Below are 20,852 nucleotides of genomic sequence, written 5' to 3' on the forward strand. Positions count from 1 at the left end.
AGTCAACCACACTTCCCCTCTGGAAAGTGAATGCAGGGTCTCTATGGCTAGATCAGGGGTTTCTTAGGATAAAATCTCACTTCTATATGTTGTTTTACCCTTTAATTTCAGGTAAAGCTCCATACAGTCTATCACAAACTCTACAGCCTGGTATTTAGGGTTACGATCTGGCTCCACGTTAGCCTTATTTCACATTAATTCTGCCTCAAGTAGTTCCAGTTTGGCTGGCACACAGCTATTCCCCAAATTTGGTATTCCATCTCTTACCTCTGTGCATTGGTACAAGCAGTGTTCCATGCCCAGAAAGTATTCCCTCTTCATCTCCTACAAGAATCCTAATAACCATTCATTTCCCTCCCCTAAAGCTGACTTCTTCCTCTGTCTCTGCTCCTCAGCCTTCTGACTAAAACATTCCTCTGACTGTCAGAAGGACATGGGGGGTGGGGAGGGAGCGTCAATGAGATTACAGATTCAGTGAAATATCCCCTCTGCCTAGGAACTGAAACTTAAATGCCTGTTCAATTTAAGTTTGAAAAAGTTAAATCTCTGGAGAACTGAGGGGGAAAATGGGTTATACAGCCTCCACCTAAATCTCCTCTCCCCTCCCCAGACATGTGACTGAGGAAAGAACAAATGTCCTAGAGCTCAGGGTAGGCCACTACCCTAGACAAGTCATGTTGCTTCTTTTTATTTGTATAAAGACATCAGACGACCTCTAAGGTCCCTTCCCACTCTAACTATGACATCAAACACCCTCAGTTATGGATTATCAGACCATAAATAAGTCAGGTACAACTAATAGTTCTGCCTCCCTCCCTGGATGGGACCACTTCTGTATAATTTACATTACTGCCTGGAAGACTAAGGAAAGCACTATTTTATACTATCTTTTTGTATTGACCCACCTCTGCCTACCACAGCACCAAACATCTAACTACACAAGTTTTGAATGAACGGGAGGGATTACAGGTCCCTCCATTTGGCTAGTGGTGAAAACGTAATAATGCCAGACCTTAAATAACGCTCCTTTTCTTCAACATGTGCGAATCTATTGCCAAACAAAGCACAGTTGGCTTTCTCTGCTCCGTCCCACCCCCTTTGACCAATACTTCTAAGATAGTGCTCTATGGCATGGATCACGTCGGGAAGAAGGAATGAGAAGCCACAAAAGCCATATAGTGACAAGAATAACAACCAGGTTTACTATTTCCTAATAGTCTTGGCTCGTTTTCAATAGTTGATCCTTCTGCTTTCTGCAAAATTATAAACATTATCTGTGTGGAAAAGAGGTAGCTCTAGCTATAACATCTACCACCATAGGAGTACTCACTGTATGTATAACACTCTATTAGCCCTCAATTTGCTGAAGCAATTCCCAAGAAGGTTTTGGGGGTAATCGTTTCCTAAAAACATTAAATTCACTGACCCAGATACAGGTAAGGGCGTATGGTTTTTACTTGGTGGTCAAAGACTGAAGCATATCACAATAATTCTTAGAAGTGTAACAATTATCATTTGTCTTTATGGTTAACTGTGGGAGGTAAGGAAGAAGAAATGTTATGAAATATGCATCAGAAATTGGTCTGAGGTGAGCGGTGGTAAAAAATGTAGAACAGAAAAAATTCTCGAAGTTTCTGAAAAGTCTCCCAGCTCCTTTTGTACCATGTGACTGTATGGAAAGGACAAAACTCTCATAGACTACAAGGTTATTCCAACCTCAAGTTTGTATTTGGCTTAATTAAATGAATAGAAACTATCAACAAATAAAGCAATGAGATATAAGTATCTAATAAATTAGACAAATTAAGCTATTCCCATTTATTTACAAAATAAATCAGCTACAAGGAACAATTTTTTTTAAAACCCCCACCCCACCTCAACCAAAGACCAAGTTCTTAGGTTAAATGGCTTTTCTACCTTCCCTATTTATATTAAAAACACAATAAATAATGTTCCCAAACTTTTGTTGCCTGAAAGCTTCTTGTTCCAGTGACTGGAGCCTGAGTCACAACATTATCACAAAATCACAGTTACCAAGAGCCTACTACTTGCACACTTATGATATGGGCATTAAACTTTGTACCACCCTAATTTCTCAAACCTGGACTGTTACATTCTGAAAAGTCATGCTCAGACTCTAAGACAAAAGCAGATTTGAGAAAGCCCCCTCTCTATTGCAATTATAGTAGTGAGTCCCCAAAATGCCTCTCCAACAGGAAAAATCTCATAAAGGTTGAGAATGGTTCTGTACTCATGAAAAGAAATACAGCAAGTCGTCCATCTGCTCATTGTACTCACTCAGCAATGTGGGTACGCAGCTTGCTTCCCATCCTAACAATTAAAGGACATAGCTCTGTAATAACAAAGACTCCTCCCACAGGTCTGGGGTTTAGCCTTTGGCCAAAACTGACCCAATCCATGGCAGATTAACCAGAATACCATATAGTTCTATTTGACATCACCAGCTCTAAAACTCAGACCATTGCCCAGGAGAACAAAATCCCACAGCAATTTCCAGAAGTCTTTTTTCAGCTCTTTTTAGCAAAGGGCTTTGGGGACTCTGCTATAAGTAACGGGCCCCAGTGAGCCTAGTTTCTCTAAGAAGCAAAGTGAACAACAACAAAAAATAACAAAAGCAAGCCCCACTACTGAATCAAATTACATAATGCCAACTCAGGTAAGTGAACATCAAACTGAGTTGCTTTAAAAGACTGCTACCAAAGTACAGAGGTAATAGACAACAATGCTTTCAAGATCCTATTAACAAGAGAGGACAGAAAAGCAAACCTGCAATAAAGTTATGGTAAGAGGAGGTATCAACAGGGTATGGCTATTATAGACAATCTAAAAAAAGAAAAAACTGGACTTCCCTCATAATGATCTTATGTTAAGAATGCATAACTTTCAGTCAAGCCCTTTAAAAAGAATATCTGTTTCACATTATGTAAAATATTTTATCTTATTTTTATTGTCTTTACATTACACTCATTTTCAAAAATATCCCTTCCCCTACCACTTTCAGTGAAGCATTCCTTATTACAAAGATTGAAAAGGCAGTTCAACCAGGTCTGACAGTATAGATAATATTCCATACCCATTGTCACCCCACCTCTGCAATGAAGGGAGGGAGGTACATTTTCCTAACTCTTTTCCAGGGCCAGAGGACATATCTATATTTCTAACTCTTTGTTAATATGCGGGGGGAAAAAATATTTTCATAGCTAAAGCTGCTGCCTAACTCAAAAGTTGAGCAACTGGCTGCCAACATTTGACACACAGGTCCATTTCCCTTTTGGTTAATGGGCCATCAGTTTCTAGATAGGGTAGTCTTGTCTTCACTAACATTACACAATCCATTTACTCCTTCTACATTAGCGACTTAAAATGCACCTTGGGGAGATACCACAGAACAGCAACTGTGGACCCTGGCCAAATCTCTTTGCTAGCTAAGACAAAAGGAAAAAAAAAAGACAGTATTTAGGATGAGAGGGGGGAGGGGAACAACTAGTAGAGGTACAAGGGGGAGCTGGGGCACGTCTGTTATCAATTCACCAAGGCAGATGCCTCTCATGCTGTGAGAGTTACCACCTCCTGGGAAGAGTCAGAAGGCTGCCTCTTTTCTCCACAGTTACACATTAAGCCTGCAACTGTTTACGTTCAATCTCAGATACATTCTGTTCACTGGTCCAGAGTTCCAAGCGCAGGTGCCCTCAGTTAATCATCCCAGCTTACTCCAGAGTCGCTTCTAGCAGGAAAGATGTTCCAGGCAGCAAGACTGTGGACTTTTTTTGATCTGCACCATTCCAGCCCCTAATGATTTGCTCAAAGGTTTTTGTTCTTTTTAAAATGAAAGGTGTTCCTCCAAAGAGCAAAGCAAGGCTGAGTTCAATAATGGAACAAATCTAGGGTTTGAATTTGAATTAACTGTGAAGTAAATAAGAACAACCTAAATGGTGGAGATGTGAGGGGGAATAGGGAAGAATAAAATTGGATTTTACTAACACATTCAGAGCAATATGTAAAGAGACCTTTTATTGAAAAAGGCTTTTAGACAGAAAAAAAAAGGTAACATGCATACTAGAAGTCAGAGTAGCACTCTTTATGGGGTCAAAGAATTGGAATCAATGTAAGTACCCAACTGGAGAATGCTTAAACAAGTCGCAGTACACAAATGTAATATCGCCACACTCTAAAAAACAATGAATATGGAGAATTCAGAAAAGCCTGAGGAGACTGATAGAACTGATGTATTATCGAGTACATAGAAACACAATGACCACCACAACGTAAGCAGGGAAAAACAACACATCAAGAAAAAACACAAACTGAATGACCAGTTGGCCCTAAACAGTGTGGAATACTGTGAACACTGTAAAGCACAATTGATAAAGTTAACTGTGCTGAACAACTTTTTAATCTTTGTTACAAGGAGTGGCTCATTGGTGAAGGAGAGGAAAGAGGGAGGAATATATTTGGAAATAATGTGATATAAAAATAAGCTATTAATAAAAATAAGATTAAAATTGTTAACTGAAAAAGGAGGCTTTGAAGGTATTCATGAGGAAAATAAACTCCATATTCATAATGAAAAAGCAGTTTACTTTTTTCAAAGTTATCATTCTAAATATCTGAGTTTGACAGACAAGGGTCAATACAGTTTCTGAGATATGGATACAAAAGAAACCATTTTTACAAATATTGGGATAGGTTTTTTGAAGAAAAACCCTGGGGATATATACATGTTCCAGGGGCAAATCCCGGCATCCAAAGTGCAAAGAAAAAAATGACCAGTGCTTACTCTGTCATATAAAGCTGTGATAATACTCACTTTAAATTCTACTCTCTTGACTATTAGGTAGGACACCCAGCAGAAAGTTTATCAACCTCCAGAAATGAGGTCCCTCTATACAGGGTGAGGGTCAAGTACCAGCAGAAATTCATTTTTAAAAACAGATTGGCTTTGACCTCAACTAATGGAAACTTCCAGTCACATATATGACATAAATATAAGCTTTAGTACTGTATTTACAAGGTTGTGCCCACTTAATATCAAGAGCTAATCAATTCATGTTAAGCCAAGCATACTATATTTCTAACTGGCACACCGAACTATCATGTTCTGAATGGAGTCAGGTATAGTGGTAAAGTAAATGTTAATGTCTGCTGAAGCTGACTTGCTATAAGTCCTTCATCCCTCCCCTACCCACCCCCTGCTTTCACTTTCCTCTAAGACAAGCAAGTCTTGCCAAAGAGCTGGGATTCTTGGCACTACCACAAGGAAATACCTCTTAAAAAATCTTTGGGACAGCTGGGTCATTTCATGGGCAGCATTTAAACTTGAAGCCAAAAGGAAGCTTAAAAAGAAAAAAAAATCTACTATTTTCTAAAGAATCCAATTCCCACTCCTGCACAGATCTTCTCTCACTTAAAAGTTAACAAAAACTACCAATATTAGGTGTTACTACTTCAATTGAAGATGTCTATGTGTATATGTATATAAATTTTAATAAAAACTCCATGCACAATTAAATTTAATAAAAAGCCCGAAGAATGATAAAGCAGTAGTAAGTACAGGAGGCCACAAAACAGAGTGTATAGCTGTGGGCTTTCTTGCAGAGTGCAAATGCCAGACAAGAAACAAAGCCAGAGTGACTTCACTTGAGCATTGGAGAGGCAAAAAAGTTGCCCTGACGTCCCAGGGTGGTAGTGGACTTGCTTTTGCTTCCAAACCTAAAATAAAACGGAATCACATTAGAGAATACACAACAGAGATAGGTGAAAGGGCCTTAACTATATACATCCATCTCTTGATTGTTTTTCCTTCATGTTTAAAAAACCTCTGAAAATGTCAATATTGCCATACCACAAACTCCTTTCATCCCCACCGCACCCCTGCCATAGAACCCTCCCTTATAACAAAAGAAAACAGTTAAAAACAAAAAAGCCTATGGCTACAAAAACTGAGTCTAATAGTGTCTGCGACATTCCATATCTATATACTACACCCCACTCGCTTCTTTGTCAAGAGGAAAATGGGCATCTTCTCCTCCCCCTCCCAGACTGGCTATTATATTTAATCCCCATTCCTTTGCTTCTTAGTGTTGCTTCCTTTTACATGATTACAGTCATTGGGTATGCCATTTTCCTCATTTTATATTGGTCCAAACAAATCCTCCTAGTTTTCCCAAATTCTTCCTGTTTCTTATAGTGCCTTGCACATAGTAAGTGCTTAATAAATGCCTCTTCATTCATGCAAATATAACATTCTACTATATGTTCATATACCACAATTTGCTCAGCCATTACCCAATTATCAGGTACTTACTTTGTTTCCAGTTTTACTACCACAAAACATGCCACTACAGAACCAGAACAATCATAAGATGACTGCAACACAAAGCACTAATACCACCAAAATTCAAATTACACTCAAATGAACCCATGATTACATCCATTCAAATCCAAGTGTTTCTGATTTTTAGTCCAATGTTCTATCACATTTCTCTGGAAGGTGCTGCAGCATTCTGGGGCATGACACAACCAGCACAATGTCATCCACAAACAAAAGCAGGTGGAAGACCTCACCACCTTTAGAGGGCCCCCCTACAATTTGGACTCTGCACTGAACTTCTCCTCCATGGCACTATAGGCAAATACCTACAGCCAGCATCTATTTCTCTGGTTTATGCCTTGTCTGATATTAATAATCAGTTTCTGGCATTTCTTTCAAGAAATGTTATATAATTTTGATACGTGCATGGGAAACATCAAGTTTTAAGAGAACCTTTAAGGCACTGTTTGTTCTTTTCTTCTATCAAATAAAAAAATTTTTTTTAATACAGTGGGATCCTTTGGTCTCTATATGGAATTTCACTTATGAAAGGCTTTTTTGGGGGGCAGTGAGCCCGAGTATACTTTAATCAAGATCATCAAGAATATCCTAACTGTGTGTATATTATTCTAATAATCATATATAAAGGACATGTAGGTCCTTTAGTTGCTGGTGCCAGAGATTTTTAAATTCACTGTTACGCATGTTTTACTTTACTATTTTTCTATTACTAGTGATTCAGAGCATTTTTCCATGTGGTTATTGATAGTTTTCATTTCTTCTTCTAAAAATTCCTTCCTCCAAAACTCAATTCAAACAATACCTCCTGCATAAGGCCTTTCCTTATCTCCCCAGGTATTAGTACTTCCTCCCAAAAATTACCTTGTATTTATTATACAGGGTGTTGAAAGAATCTTAGTGTGATTTTAAGCTTAAATAGCTTAAAAACTGCACTACAATTTTTGAAACAACCAGTATATCAAGACAGAACCCTGACAGAATTAATCTGAGTTCCCTGAGGGCAAGAATTACTTAATTTTTGTCTGTGTCCTAAAAAGCCTAATAGTAAAAGCTTGTTGGTTAACTGGTTCCTCGGCCACTGTGGAAAACAATTTGGAATTGTAACAAGAAAATGACTAAAATGTCTTTATTCTTTGCCCCACAGATTCTGCTGCTAGGCATATATCCTAAACAAGTCGAAGATAAAGATCCCATATACTCCAAAATATTCATAGCAGCACTTCTTTGTGGTAACAGAGAATCGCAAAGAACAGATGCCCATCAATTAAAGAACAACGGCTAAACAAAATGTATATGAATGTGATGGAATACTACTGTACTATAAGAAATAGGAAATTTGTGAATTTGTGTGAAATTCAAATTTGGATGCTTGGTGAAGTAAGCTGAACCAGGAAAACAACATACACACAATGTTTATAACAATGTAAATAGAAAGAATAATAATAATCACCACCACCCTTTCCCCCCAAAAAAAAACCAACCCTGAAAGTTGAGCAATTATAATGACCAGCTTGACACTGGAGCAGAGTTTGAAAAATGGACTGCTCTCCCTTCATTGCAGAGGTAGGAAACCTTGGGCTTTGCATATTGTACACACTATCAGAAACAGTCAATGCACTGGTTGGTGTTGCTTAACTTTTTTTCCCTTTTAAAATCTTTGTTACAAAGAATGGCTGGCTAGTATAGGAAAGATAAAGGGATACATTCAGAAATATGTGTTAGCACCAACAAAAGGCATCAATAAAAATTTTACAAATAAAAATTGTTTAAGTTCATTGCCCACTTATCTAATAAGAGAAATTTTTCTAAATTTTATGCGCAGTAGCCTCAAAGCCAGAAAGAACTAAGTTCAAGTACTGCCTATGATATATACTGGTATGTGTGATGCTGGCCAAGTCACTTAATTTCTCCATATTCTAGGCAACTAAGACCAGGAGCTGCAGAGGTGACAACCTGCACTTTGCAAAGGGGGTTTCCTTATGTGGGAGATCTCTATAATTATCTTGGATATCAGACTTACCACATGTTAGAAACAAAGTTTTTTCTTTTATTTCACATCTTTATATCGATTTTGTTTGTGCAAAATCTTGAATTTTATATAATCAAAACTGTTAGTTTTGTCTTTTGTCATCATCTAGATAGGTCTGAAAAGTTATCTTTCTTCTGTTCTTATTTCTATTTCTACTTCAAAAGTCTTGTTTTAATTAGGAACCAGTCAACAGAAGAAATGTCATTCAAACAAAGTCTGCGAAGTCAAAGTCTACTTACTTAGGAGTATTCTTATTGATAGCAGAGCGAACTCTCTGGGACAGTGAACTAGATGAAGGAGTCTTGATGAGTTGCTGCTCAGGAGTAGTCAGGGGCCCTAATACGCTCACTTCATAAATCAAAAATTGTGACAGGTGAAAAGAGGCATTCTACAGAAGAGGTAAAATTCATCCATGTTCATTTTGTCTAAAATAACCTCATGGGGGACACTATCTAAAGAACTCAAAAACCCAGTCAATTCCTAGACAACATTTCTAAACTATCATCTTAGAAAATGTATGTAAATCCTTTTGTCCAATATAGGCTTCTGATCACATAACGAATGGCTTACCATCTCTAGTAACTTGCAATACCACAGATGTATCTGTATTACCTAGCTTTCCCATGTTTGATTAAAGGTTCTATTATCCTCCAAAACGTAGTGGCAGTTAAAAAACAGCTTTAAGGAAAATGGGGGAAAGCACACTACCAAAGCTAACACTGGGCCTTAGTTCAGTAAGATACACTTCTTCAAGAGGAACATTTTCATTTAACCAAGATCCCCCCAGAGGCTTACCTTTAACATCAGGTGTCTGTGGTGTAGAAAAGGCATTGGAGTTTTCAATGCCATGCATTGCATCAATATTCTCTTGCTCTACCATCATGAACCGACTCCAGTATTCCACTGGCAGAGAAAGCAGGCGCTCTATCACCTAAAAAAACCCAACAACAACATTTTCTTTCTTTTCTTTTTCTTTTTTTTGGAAGCAAAAGTTACTTTTTATTACAATCTCATGAGAAGAGGCATCTGCTCCCCTGGTAGGCTTCCAGCAGGAGAGAGGCCCAACAACAACATTTTCACACCCAGAATTCATCTATTATCTCCTAAACACTTCAAAAGTAGTGGTTCTCTCCCTTTTTAAGTCATAGCAAAGTATTATCATCTGTGATAAGGAATCATGGCACTCTGGAGAGTCAAGACATTTGAACGTTCACATATGATTGTGAATATTCTTATAATTTGTGGCATATCCTTTGAGAACTAGTGCCTTAAAGGCAAAAGCTGCCCATAGCTAGTTTATCACATGATACAGATTTTTATGAACACCATGTTTCTGACTACCTTGGGCTGACGTTTGGTATCCTGTAGTATTGTCATAGGGTCAGGATTGGGTACTGCATGAGCAACTATAGTAGGACCAAAGACTTTAGCCAGATTGGCAACATCCATTTTAGTGCTGGAACTCTGAGCGACTCTAGACAAAAGAGAATGTTAAGTCAGAAAGTATGCTATTTCTCTTATAGAAACATCAAAATACAGATCCTCACTGAAAATAAATTGTAACTCCCCATATTAGCCAGTCCAGATAATCTTTCCCACTGGTAAATTCTATAACCTCCAGAAACAGATGTTACCAAAGACACATTTGTACCAACCTCTGCAAGTGTATCATGAGGAAAGCTAATGTGTCCCTGTTGGCCTGGGGGAGTTCACCAATAGCCTGGTACATGGCAGCTATGCTGTTGTCCTCATCTGTGATTTCTATAAATGAAAAGAAAGCACTCAGAAGCCTAGAAGCTCCTTTCCCCAGACAGCAGGCATCTGGGTTATTGACTACAAAGGCTCATCTATACAGTACAGTTTTGATTAGGTTCATGGCTACATCAGCCTCAAGTTCCATTAACAAACAGGATACTGACCAACAGCTCAATAGTCAGAACTTAAAAAAAATCAGCTCTTCAGTTAAGAAAGCATTTAGCTCACGATCTAAGACTGCACATTATTGCAGTGATGTCAATTACAAAGAATGTACTCAAAAAAACTTTTAAGAACACTTGCAGATTCTGTTTTTCTACTGGTATTAAAGATGACACCTTAAACAGCTTAGAACAGAAACCATCACAAGAACACATTCCTTACCTGCTGCTTCCATAAAGGTCTTATTTAACCGAAAGGTCAGAAGGGGTTCCCTGAGGTTCCGAAGAAAGTCTTTAAGGAGGCCACATATAGCATGGATGTCATCTACTTTGCTGAGAAGGGGAACAGTTTTTGATCGAAGGAACTTCTCTTTCAACTCTTTTACTGTTCGGTCACAACCTGAGATCCTATACAGACCTGCCTATAATCAGAAGACCCTTGATTCAAGAAAGTTCTATTTGCAGAATGCAACCACAATCCAAACTCCTGTCTTTAAATCTTACCTCATTCAACCCTCGCTGCTCAATCTCATTTACACAATGGACAATAATGGAGGGGATCATTGGCGAAGTCAAGGACACAAAGTCAGCAAGAGTTCCCTAAATAAAATAAATAAATGAATGAATAGAGGAAAACTTACAATTATGCTTCACAACATTCAGACTAGCAGGTGTAGCCTGAGAACTTTGCATAGTGAGTCATCTGTAGAAGACATTGACTTAGCCTGGATTATTGTGTATCATATCCCCCAAAGTATGTGTTACCAGGTAAATATACATGTAAGTATCTATGTACTGTATTTTATGTGTATGGATATATATATAGATGCGTTTGCATGCTGTTTTATATGTGCACATGTGTGTACGTATTCATATATGTAGGTGTATGTCTGTCTGTGTGCATGTATGCATGCATGCATGTATGTATGTATACTTCCCAAAGAAACCTACCCCATATCCTTCCAGTGCCATTTACTGGCCAAGAACAGGTAAATGTTTTGTTAACAGTGAAGAGGAAGATATAATGCTGAAAAGGGTCAATGCAAAGGAAGAAAGAGTATTCTATCAAAGAAGGAGCAATTTTATCAAGCATTCCTGACTAGGGAGTTTCTATATAACAATTAAAACTTAAGCTTAATACGATTGCAAAGAACTAATCAACACCAAGGAGTTAAGAAATCTAGTGAATCTATAAACGAGAAGCTCTTACAGATGCACCTTTGCTTAGCATCTCGATAGAAACCCATAGAATCAATAGCTTCAAACTCCAACATGGTCTCATATCATTCTGAGCCTTTTTTTTAATTTTAAAGCATGACAATCTTTAAAAAGTTAGAAGAGCCTCGGAAGTCATTTAGTCAAATCTTGACCTGTACAGAACATTCTTTATAATATCCTCATCAAGTAGTCTTCCAATCTTTACTTGAAGACCCATAATGAGGAGTAACTCACTGCTACTTCCTGTGATAATCCACTTCACTTTTACATAGCTTTAATTATCAGGAAATCATTTCTTATATCCAACCTGTTCTATTCCCAGAGTTTCTGAATAAAGAAATCTTACAAAATGCAAAGGAGTCTCAAAACCAAGCAAGACAGCTTGTTAAAGGCTCCCTCCTTCTCCCATTTTTTCTTTTTTATAATAAAGACCAGACAGGATTTTGCCAGAAGCCTTTCGGTCCTAATTAATGCATTCAGAAGACAAATCATATAATTCTATATGAGTCTGAGAAGTCTGTCACTAACTCCTTCAATGACTACACAGGGTCTTTAGTCAGTGAACAGTTTCCATAGCAAGTTGTACCTCTCCAATTCTGACAGGTGTGCCTGTCAATGTTGGAATGCAAGGAAGGGGACAACGGTCCCGGCATTCTGGATGAGCTACCACTCGACAGTCTCGGCACTTCAGGGACAGTTTTCCAAACTTTATCCTCTTTCCACAAGGAACACATGATTCTGGTTTAATAACCTAGGAAAAGAGCAGGCACAGAGGAAGAAAATGAAAACTGAAAGGAAAAATAGGGAGGTGATACACAAAGTAAAGAAAGAAACAGATTCAGAAAAACCTGGAAAGACTTGCATGAACTGATCAAGAGTGAAGCGAGAAGAACCAGGAGAATAATTTAAATTATAATGACACCACTGTATATAAAAGACTTAAGAACTATGATCAACACAATGACCAATCTTTCCACTTCAAATCAGAGAGGCAGAGTACAAAAGCAGAAGGAGACATACATTTTCAAACATGACCAACATGTTCATTTCTTTTGCTTGACTACACTTGTTACAAGGGATGACAGAAAAATGTGGTGCAGACTAGAAGAACATCAGTGAAACATTTTAAAGAGCAAAAAGATCTGGGCTCCCATCCAAGCTACTCCACTTACTAAGCTGTGTGATACTGGGACTTAATCTCTCTAACCCTCATTGTATAAAATGGGTTAGCTGTGGTGAAGATTAAATAAGAGGATATATGAAAACACTACACAAATATAAAACAAAAATCATGAAAAGTACACAACAATTGTTCCTGTAAAGTTTCTTCTTAGACATTCATAGACTTACCGTCTTAGACACAAATTCATGCAAACGCATGCCTCCATTACTTTGTGGAGTACTTGAACTGTCAGTCTCTGGCATGGACTCCATCTGTCTACTAGCCAGTGTAGAGTCACTGTTCCAAGGCTGTAAAGTACCTAAAATACAACAAAGTAAGCAACTCAGACTTCATGCTTTTTCGTCTACACTAATTATTCACATGGAACTAAGAAGCATGAAAACCAGGCAAAGTTTTAATTTATTGTAGTAATCTAATTTGCAAACTACAACTAGTAAAAAGTCCCTCTTCAAGGTAAGAACTGACGTAAGTCAAAGACATGAAGCCAATTAATAAATGTCACAGCTAGTGATCTAAAGCTGAATAGTCAGAATTGTGCTTTATCAATCTAACAGTTTTCTATTTTTCCTCATGAATCAGCAAGAAATTTCAACATATCCTGGAGAATTTATTCTAAGAACATGATGCTCCCAAATTTTATCATTTTTCTTACATAGGTACTGATAGGTATAAACCAAAGTCACCTGTTTTCCTCCTGTTCCTTATCCAACAGGGCACAGTTTCAATAGTGGATACTGCTTCAATAGGGCCACCATCATTGGGAACAGTGACCGTAGTTTTTGCAACTATGGATTCATTCCCCTGAAAGAAATGGAGCAATGAGAGAGGGCAAATATGCTAGAAAAGACAAACACCAGAGAGAATGAAATTTCCACCAGACAGACCTCTTGGCTCATGACAAACCCTTAAGTTCTGATTAGGGTTTAGGGTATCAGATGGGTTGCTTCTAAGTTTACAATCTCATACTTTAAGATGAAAAATTTGGTGATAGTAGCACATGCCCAAGCTACTTAGAATCAAACATAACACTGAAACTGTTTGCTCAAATCAGTTTTAAAATGTGGAGTGATCTTGTTCATCATGGAAGTGATAAGTTATATCACATAGAAAAATTTGCTTCATCAATCAGATCTCAAAGGATAACATTGCATTACTGACCCTAGGAATTTTCAGTGCTTGAAGCCACAAATCTCTTGATATTCACAACCACAACTGTCTCAGCTATACTGCTCTCACCTGGTCTACCGTAGAACCAATGGAACGAGTTTTCTTCATCGGTCCTGGTGGACCTTCTATAAACTGTCGGCTGTTAGAACGCTAGAGAAGGGACAAAAAGTGATGTTAGGGTGGAGCAGTAGACTTTGGAAGTATAAGAGATAAAGTGGCTAAACTGGCAAATAACTAGAGACTAAAGCTTGGGGTGAGGAGAAAAGTAGAAGACAAAGGGGGAAGAAGCAAAATATGCCCTTCACACCTTAGAGCTTCATTTTTGTGTGAAACTTAAAGATGTACTCATACAAAATGGCTTTTGTGTCCTGAAACACATGACAGTAAGCTTTGAGAATTCAAATGACAACCCTAGTAAAAACAGACTTGTAATCCTATCTAAGGACATGCAGACTTTGGAACAACATCAGTTGCCCCATTAGGAACACACACACACACACACACACAACACACACATACACACACACACACTCCACTTGAAGCTTTTCTCAGGGCAGCAAAATGTCTTGCATAAAAATTAACATGACAACTAAAGGCAGACATAAATTATATTCTATATTCTTCTAAGAATGAAAGCTCATAAAATTCAGACCAGGAAATAGGGCTGAGACCTGGTCACCCACTGACAAAACAAGCCACGGTATACCGATATTGTGTTTCATACCCTTTCCTAGTCCCCTTAAGACAATCACAGGACCAGCACACTAGGTATTTGGCACTGTAGCTGAATTTCATGTAGCAAACTTTTCTACCTCCTTTGGTTAGCAAGGAACCCTACATACCCTCTTTTCTCTCTTCTTCAGCCTTAAGGTCTTCACCATTGAAGAATCCCAATCCTATAAGAAATTACATTATCTTATTAATTTCTTTGTTTGGTTAGGCTTGCACTAAACCACATCCAAGTTTCCAGAAAACCTTTTGCCCCAACTCAACTTGCTTACAAATTCAATAGGGAACAAACTCCAAATTGAACTCTACATCTTTATTGTTGTTGTTGTTCAGCTGCGTCTAACTCTGTAACCCCATGGAGCACACTCTCCATGTTAGGGTGGTTTGCCATTTCCTTCTCCAGTGGATTAAGGCAAAAAGAGGTTAAGTGACTTGCCCAGGGTCACACAGCTACTAAGTGTCTGAAACCAGATTTTGAACTCAGGTCTTCCTAACTCTGGGCCCAATGCTCTATCCACTAAGCCATCTAGTTGCCTCTATAGCATCATTATACTATTTCTTAATAACTAAAGCTATGGCTGAATATATATATACATATTATATATGTAATGATGGTTTCAAGCACAAACCAAAAAGGCTACCAAATAAACCTTGTTCTTACTTTCTGGTTTTGGTTTTTAATTCTAATTCCTAATTCTTTTTGCCAAGAGTCCAAGAATCTGCAGAAAGTTTGTACGCTTCACTAACCTAACGATGAGAGACATCATTCCCACTCTTAGAAGGCATTTCTTTTCTCTGATCATTTTGCCAATGCTGCTACTTAAGAACTGTCTAGCCTAATTTACAGGTGACTGAATTAGGCCTCCTCCTTATGCCTAATAATGATAATTATTAAAGGATGATTTGGATTCAGAATCCAAACCTTTTATTAAAAGATGATTCTTACAAAAGTTTCTAATCAGCAGTTACCTTGTTTTCTTATCTATATTAATTTTGAGTCTTATAAAGATAAGTAATTTGTTTTAGGCTACCCTATTATTACTACTAAGATCATTCCTAAGAATAAACTTTTCAGGAAATTTATATGACAGATAACCAAATTTGGTCTAATGAAATTTAAATTCTACAGTCAGGAAAATCTGGCCACTGGTTGCTTGATTCAGTTTGAGTGAATATTGATTATAATGAATCATAGGTCTACAGCTTAGAGTTCATAATACCCTGAAATTCTGAAAACACTCTAGGTTTATTAATTTTTCTCATTTCAAAAAAGTTATACCCATTTTTTGTACCTGGTATCTTAGAAAACCTGACCAAAGAAATCTCTCAATATTACTCAGTTTTTTCTTGATCCTGGAGAGAAACCCAAACCAATAGAAGTGGTAGTCCTCTTCTGATCATAAAACATTTTCCACAAATGCATCATATGGTAGTTGCCAACCTTCATCACATTTTAGAACTATTTTCAGTATATTATTAGTTTCCTTCTAATTGGGATGTATATAAGCCACTTTCTCCTTAAGCCCCACACTTGAAAAATAAGACATGAGTCCATTCATCTAAAAACACATTTTGGGATAGATGGACAGCAAGAATACCCATTCCATACCCTCTCTCCACCCTTACCACTACACATCCAAGCTGCTTAACTGCCTACCTGGCTTGGATTAGATGAGTCACCAATTCCATTCCTTCAGGTAAGATGGACCACCAGGTCTTATCATTTGACCTATAGACCCCTCCTTTCTCCCCCCACATTCTTTGCAGTTATCTGACCTACTGACATAACCTAAGGACCCATGGGCTCTCCCATCTGCCCCTCTGCTGAATCCCTATGATTTTGGGACTTCTCCATTCACCCTGATGTTGATCTTTCACTTATTGTCTCCCCCAGTTAAGATGATAATCTCCATAAGAATAGGGACTAACTTTTTCTATTTATATATTAAGTGCTTAGCACAGGGCTTGGGACATAGTAAAAACTCAATAAACACCATTCCTTCATTTACCAAATTACAAGGAAGCAGACCATGTTTAGAAAATTTTGGTTGTTTCTTTTTAAATTTGCTAGTTGAGGCCTTGGGCAATCAGGACATAATCAATTTCAATGCTGAATTCTGAATTGTGCATTCTTTTTTTCAGAAAGAAAGCCTCTTAAAGTGAATAGGTGTTTATGAGAGTAAAAGTGGAGGCAACAGGAAGATACATTTTTAATTGCTCTGTCAGAATTGATAGTATACTAACCAATGAAACACCAAGAGAGCAAAGGAAAGATGTGTGCCTGTGAGAGCGTGTATGTGTGAGAGTGTGCACCCATGCGTGGGTGTGTATGTGAGAGAAAGAAAGAGAGGAGAGAGAGAGAGAGAGAGAGAGACAGAGAGAGAGAGAGAGAGAGAGAGACAGAGAATAAGGGGAGGAGAAGAGAAATAGACTATCCAGAGCTTTATCAAAGCTTCATTACCAGGGATTCATCAGTCTTGTCAAAGCTGATATCCGATAAAATGGAGCCCGACTCATCAATGGTTGACAGTCTAAAAGAGTGAAACAACAGAGCATTAGTCACAGAAGGCAGTAGAAGGTAAATTCTAACACTCAGTGAGTTCCACTGGTCAGGTCACACCATACACAGAGCAGTCTGTTTCCTATGGGAACAACTACAAGGGCAAACCCTGGCTGTGATTTTTTCTTTAAAGGGCCTACAAAGCTAGCTCCGAGTTGCAGACAAGAGTAAGATGCTCCACCTCCCAAGCTGTGTTTCTATACCACAGACAACTCAAAATCTGTGGCAAGTGCAAGAATGAAATTTAATTTGATCTAAAATGAAGCTACATTCAACATAACACAGACTTCCTCTAACACTAGTTTTCTAAGAAATTAAGCTTATATGTATTTTTAATTATAACTACCTCTCTAAAAGACAACTGGGCTCTAAAACATTATAGTACCTAAATCTCTGATCTTTACCCACTAATTTTACTGGGTGTGAAATTAAAGGCTGGTTGAGACTATTTAAATGGCAAATTAGCTGAACCAGAACTGCCTGGCCTTGGCTCACAGATGGCTTTCTAAACCAGAAGAGCTATAATAACTCTTTGGAAAATAAACACAAAGGATTCCTAAACTGCCACTTCCACTATAGGCTTCCTAACAATGTATAGAATTACTTACTGATGTGCAATTTAGTCCCACCATCAAAATTTTACCAGTGGCAGGACAAAGTTATACAGAGATAACAGGTTGGCCCCCAAGCCTTCCTTTCCCACTCTCCTTTCCTCAGACAGCTTTCTTGCTTTATTCAGCACACAGTCCAGATATTCACAACTTCAGAGAATGAGAACTTCAGACAGCTGTGTTGCTCCTGATCAAACAACAACAGATGCTGTTCCCCCACCTTTTGTTCCCAGCATTGCCACTGGACTGCTGACCCCTGTTGAGGAAAGCCAGAGCCGATTTTTGTTCCTCGCTTAGTTGAATACTGCCAGATGCATCACACATGAGCAGCTCCCGAATCAGCTGAATCTGTCGTTCCTACAACCACAGCAGAGTAAAACATCGTAACCAGCCAGGGGAGAAAGCTTCACCTCAGATTTATGGGACAGGCAGAGCAGAAGACATTAAAATACAGCATTATGCAAATAGGCCTTCGGGAAGGCTACTACACCAACAGCATATTAATTCACATGAAGCCTAGATTGTCTCTGGCTCCTGAGCAGTAAAACAAACTCCATTTAGAATAGTAGGGTTTCTGCTGCAAGATTTCTGGATTACACTGCTAACATGAAAGAAGTATAATTTAAAATGGGGGCCCCAAAATAGATGTCATAGCAAACATTTTAGTTGCATCTTCTACAGGTCAATGTAGACACCTATTCACCTTTCTAAATTGTGGAGCAAAATGCATTTTAAAATGTATACAAAGCTGTAACACAGTGGAACCAGACAACCTGAACTTAACCAGGCAGCTTACCAAAATGGACAAGTGCCTCCCACCAGAGACCTGACACTGCACCATTGTACCAGGACCCATCGTGGCACGTCAAAATGCTAGTGCTCTGTCAGTCACACTGTTCGACTGGTTGAATACTCCTAACCCTCTGTTCTGGAGCACAGAATAGTGATGCAGAAGGCCTTATTGTACACTGTCCTCTATTACAGTGACCAAGTAACTACTACAGAGATAGAAATAACCCTAGCAGGCATTTACAATGTTTGGAGCATAAAAAGGGAGAGTCAACATCCTGTGCCACAGTATATAAATTGGAAATGTTGTTTACAGAAAGCTTGGAGAGCCCTCCCATGCAAAAGGTGCCATTTTCAGCCCATCACAAAATGCACTGGAAAGGATCCGTCTTGGTTACTAGTAAGAAACAATACACACCAGCTTTTCACAGTCGGCTTCTGCTCGTTGTCTCCGTTTGATCTCCACATCTACCTGATTACGCGCATGTTTCAGTTTCACATCTAGAGCACTACGTTCTGTCTCTGCTTTCATCAAAAGATCCTTGTATTTTCCCAATTCATGCTCTGTCTTTTGCCATTTCTTTCGAAAGTCTTCAAAATTCTTTGCCAGCTGGATAAATTCTGAGGAAAGGGGAAAACTTTAATAATTCAGAGAGAATAAACTCTAACAAACAAGTCCAGTGGTTAGATTTATTCTAAATGAATCATTAAAAGACCAGCTGAACCATGAGCAAATCCAGCTGAAAACAACCTGGTTCCAGCTACCGAGTTTGGATTGATGTTCTTTGCTCCATACTCTCCCATATTTGAGGGCCTTACATATTTCATAGGGAGAGTTTCCTGTTTTGATAGGCCACTTACTTTTGCCGTGTCCAGTGGCATCTGTTATAGAATAAGCTACTCATTAGTCACCTGGCTCCAGATGTGACACTAAAGCTCCTGAACAGAATGCAATCAAAAGGAAACACCTTTGGGGCATATGTCATACACCAGGCCAGTTACAGCTATAAAACAAAAACAGACTCTTTTACAGTCATGCATTGCTGCACCAGGGAGACATTAAACAGCAAATTCAAATGTAACTGCTGTAATATGCTCCAGTAAATATAGATTAATATTATATACATCTAAACCTGCAATTCCACTTAGCTAGATAATTATACAAATATTGATTTGAAAGTAAAGAGCCAATTTGCTTTAGCTGTTTAACACTGCCCTAAAGGGTATGTAAATGTTCAGTTGCAAAGTGACAAAAGATTCTAGAGGCAGCTAGGTGGCGCAGTGGATACAGCACCAGCCCTGAAGACAGGAGGACCTGAGTTCAAATCCGGACTCAGACCAAACACTTGACACTTACTAGCTGTGTGACCCTAGGCAAGTCACTTAACCCCAATTGCCTGAAAAACAATTTAAAAAAAAAAAAAGAAAAGATTCTACCTGTTTTTGTCAAATCACGGATGGGAGGACAGGGAGTCCATCCGAAAGCCTGCAAGAAGGAACTGCCTCAATTTAAGAGATAGGAAGTATCCATGTAGACAAAAAAACTAATTACTTCCTGGTCATCTATACTTCACTTGAAATATTTGCCTTACAGTTAACCTCAAACCTAACTTTAGATACTACTCCATAATGAAAATTCAAACATGCAATTCTAGCATTGGTCCACTTGCCAGTGCAAGGAATTTTACCGCTGAAATTAAGCTAAATTCATAAAATTGGCATGTTCTCAGAAACACCTTAAACTGAACTTAGAAGCATTGAGCTTTATATAATAGAAAAAAAGTGGAAACAGCGGTTACTCAGTAATTGGAGAATGGCTGAGCAAATTGTGGTACATGAATATAACAGACTGTCACACCATAACAAATGGCAAAAAAACAAAAAAAGAAGAAATCAGAGAAACTTGGGAAGACTTGAATGAGTTAGAGCATCGCAAACAAAACCAAGAACAAAATAACCACAATAACATGAAGGAAAACAAGGCTAGAGGGCATCAGAATTCTAATCAATGTAGAAAACAATCTTTAGAGCACTGAAGGTAAAACATTTCCCTCCTCTCAGCAAAGAGATGGTAGACTATAGGTGTAGAATGAAACCTATTATCAAATATGGTCAATGTGTTTGGCTTAACTATGTATTTCATTGTTACAAAGACTCTAGGAGGATAGTGTTGAATAATCACTAGGAAGTGACAGAAATGGGAAAACAAGACTAATCAAACATTTTTTTAAACTTTAGAAGCATAAGGAAATGTTAATAACCTCTTGCTTTAAGTATATTCATTTGAAAATATTTCAC

At 38.2% G+C, this 20,852-nt stretch overlaps 1 protein-coding gene across 8 annotated transcripts in view; it reads right to left on the reverse strand.

Annotated features, from left to right (window-relative positions):
• Positions 1–4,578: 4,578 nt before the first annotated feature.
• RACGAP1 (Rac GTPase activating protein 1) overlaps positions 4,579–20,852 on the reverse strand; it is a 43,532-nt gene continuing 27,258 nt past the window's right edge. For 6 of the 8 annotated variants that reach the window (XM_020966067.2, XM_020966064.2, XM_020966066.2 and 3 more), the window contains 15 exons: positions 18,973–19,175; positions 17,986–18,122; positions 17,056–17,125; positions 14,708–14,761; positions 13,935–14,015; positions 13,382–13,499; positions 12,866–12,996; positions 12,102–12,266; positions 10,802–10,897; positions 10,521–10,719; positions 10,037–10,142; positions 9,723–9,855; positions 9,177–9,312; positions 8,621–8,729; positions 4,579–5,730 (listed from right to left, as the gene is read on the reverse strand). In XM_020966067.2, coding sequence (XP_020821726.1) covers positions 5,655–5,730; positions 8,621–8,729; positions 9,177–9,312; positions 9,723–9,855; positions 10,037–10,142; positions 10,521–10,719; positions 10,802–10,897; positions 12,102–12,266; positions 12,866–12,996; positions 13,382–13,499; positions 13,935–14,015; positions 14,708–14,761; positions 17,056–17,125; positions 17,986–18,122; positions 18,973–19,175 — 1,814 coding nt within the window. In that variant the 3' untranslated portion in view covers positions 4,579–5,654. Of the gene's footprint in view, positions 5,731–8,620; positions 8,770–9,176; positions 9,313–9,722; positions 9,856–10,036; positions 10,143–10,520; positions 10,720–10,801; positions 10,898–12,101; positions 12,267–12,865; positions 12,997–13,381; positions 13,500–13,934; positions 14,016–14,707; positions 14,762–17,055; positions 17,126–17,985; positions 18,123–18,972; positions 19,176–20,852 lie in introns of those variants that run through there. The other 2 variants (XM_078156820.1, XM_020966072.2) reach the window with 2 other exon arrangements.

This window comes from Phascolarctos cinereus, unplaced genomic scaffold (genome assembly GCF_003287225.1).
Source record: "Phascolarctos cinereus isolate Bilbo 61053 unplaced genomic scaffold, phaCin_HiC Scaffold_1;HRSCAF=81, whole genome shotgun sequence".
In the NCBI taxonomy this organism is placed as follows: Eukaryota; Metazoa; Chordata; class Mammalia; order Diprotodontia; family Phascolarctidae; genus Phascolarctos; species Phascolarctos cinereus.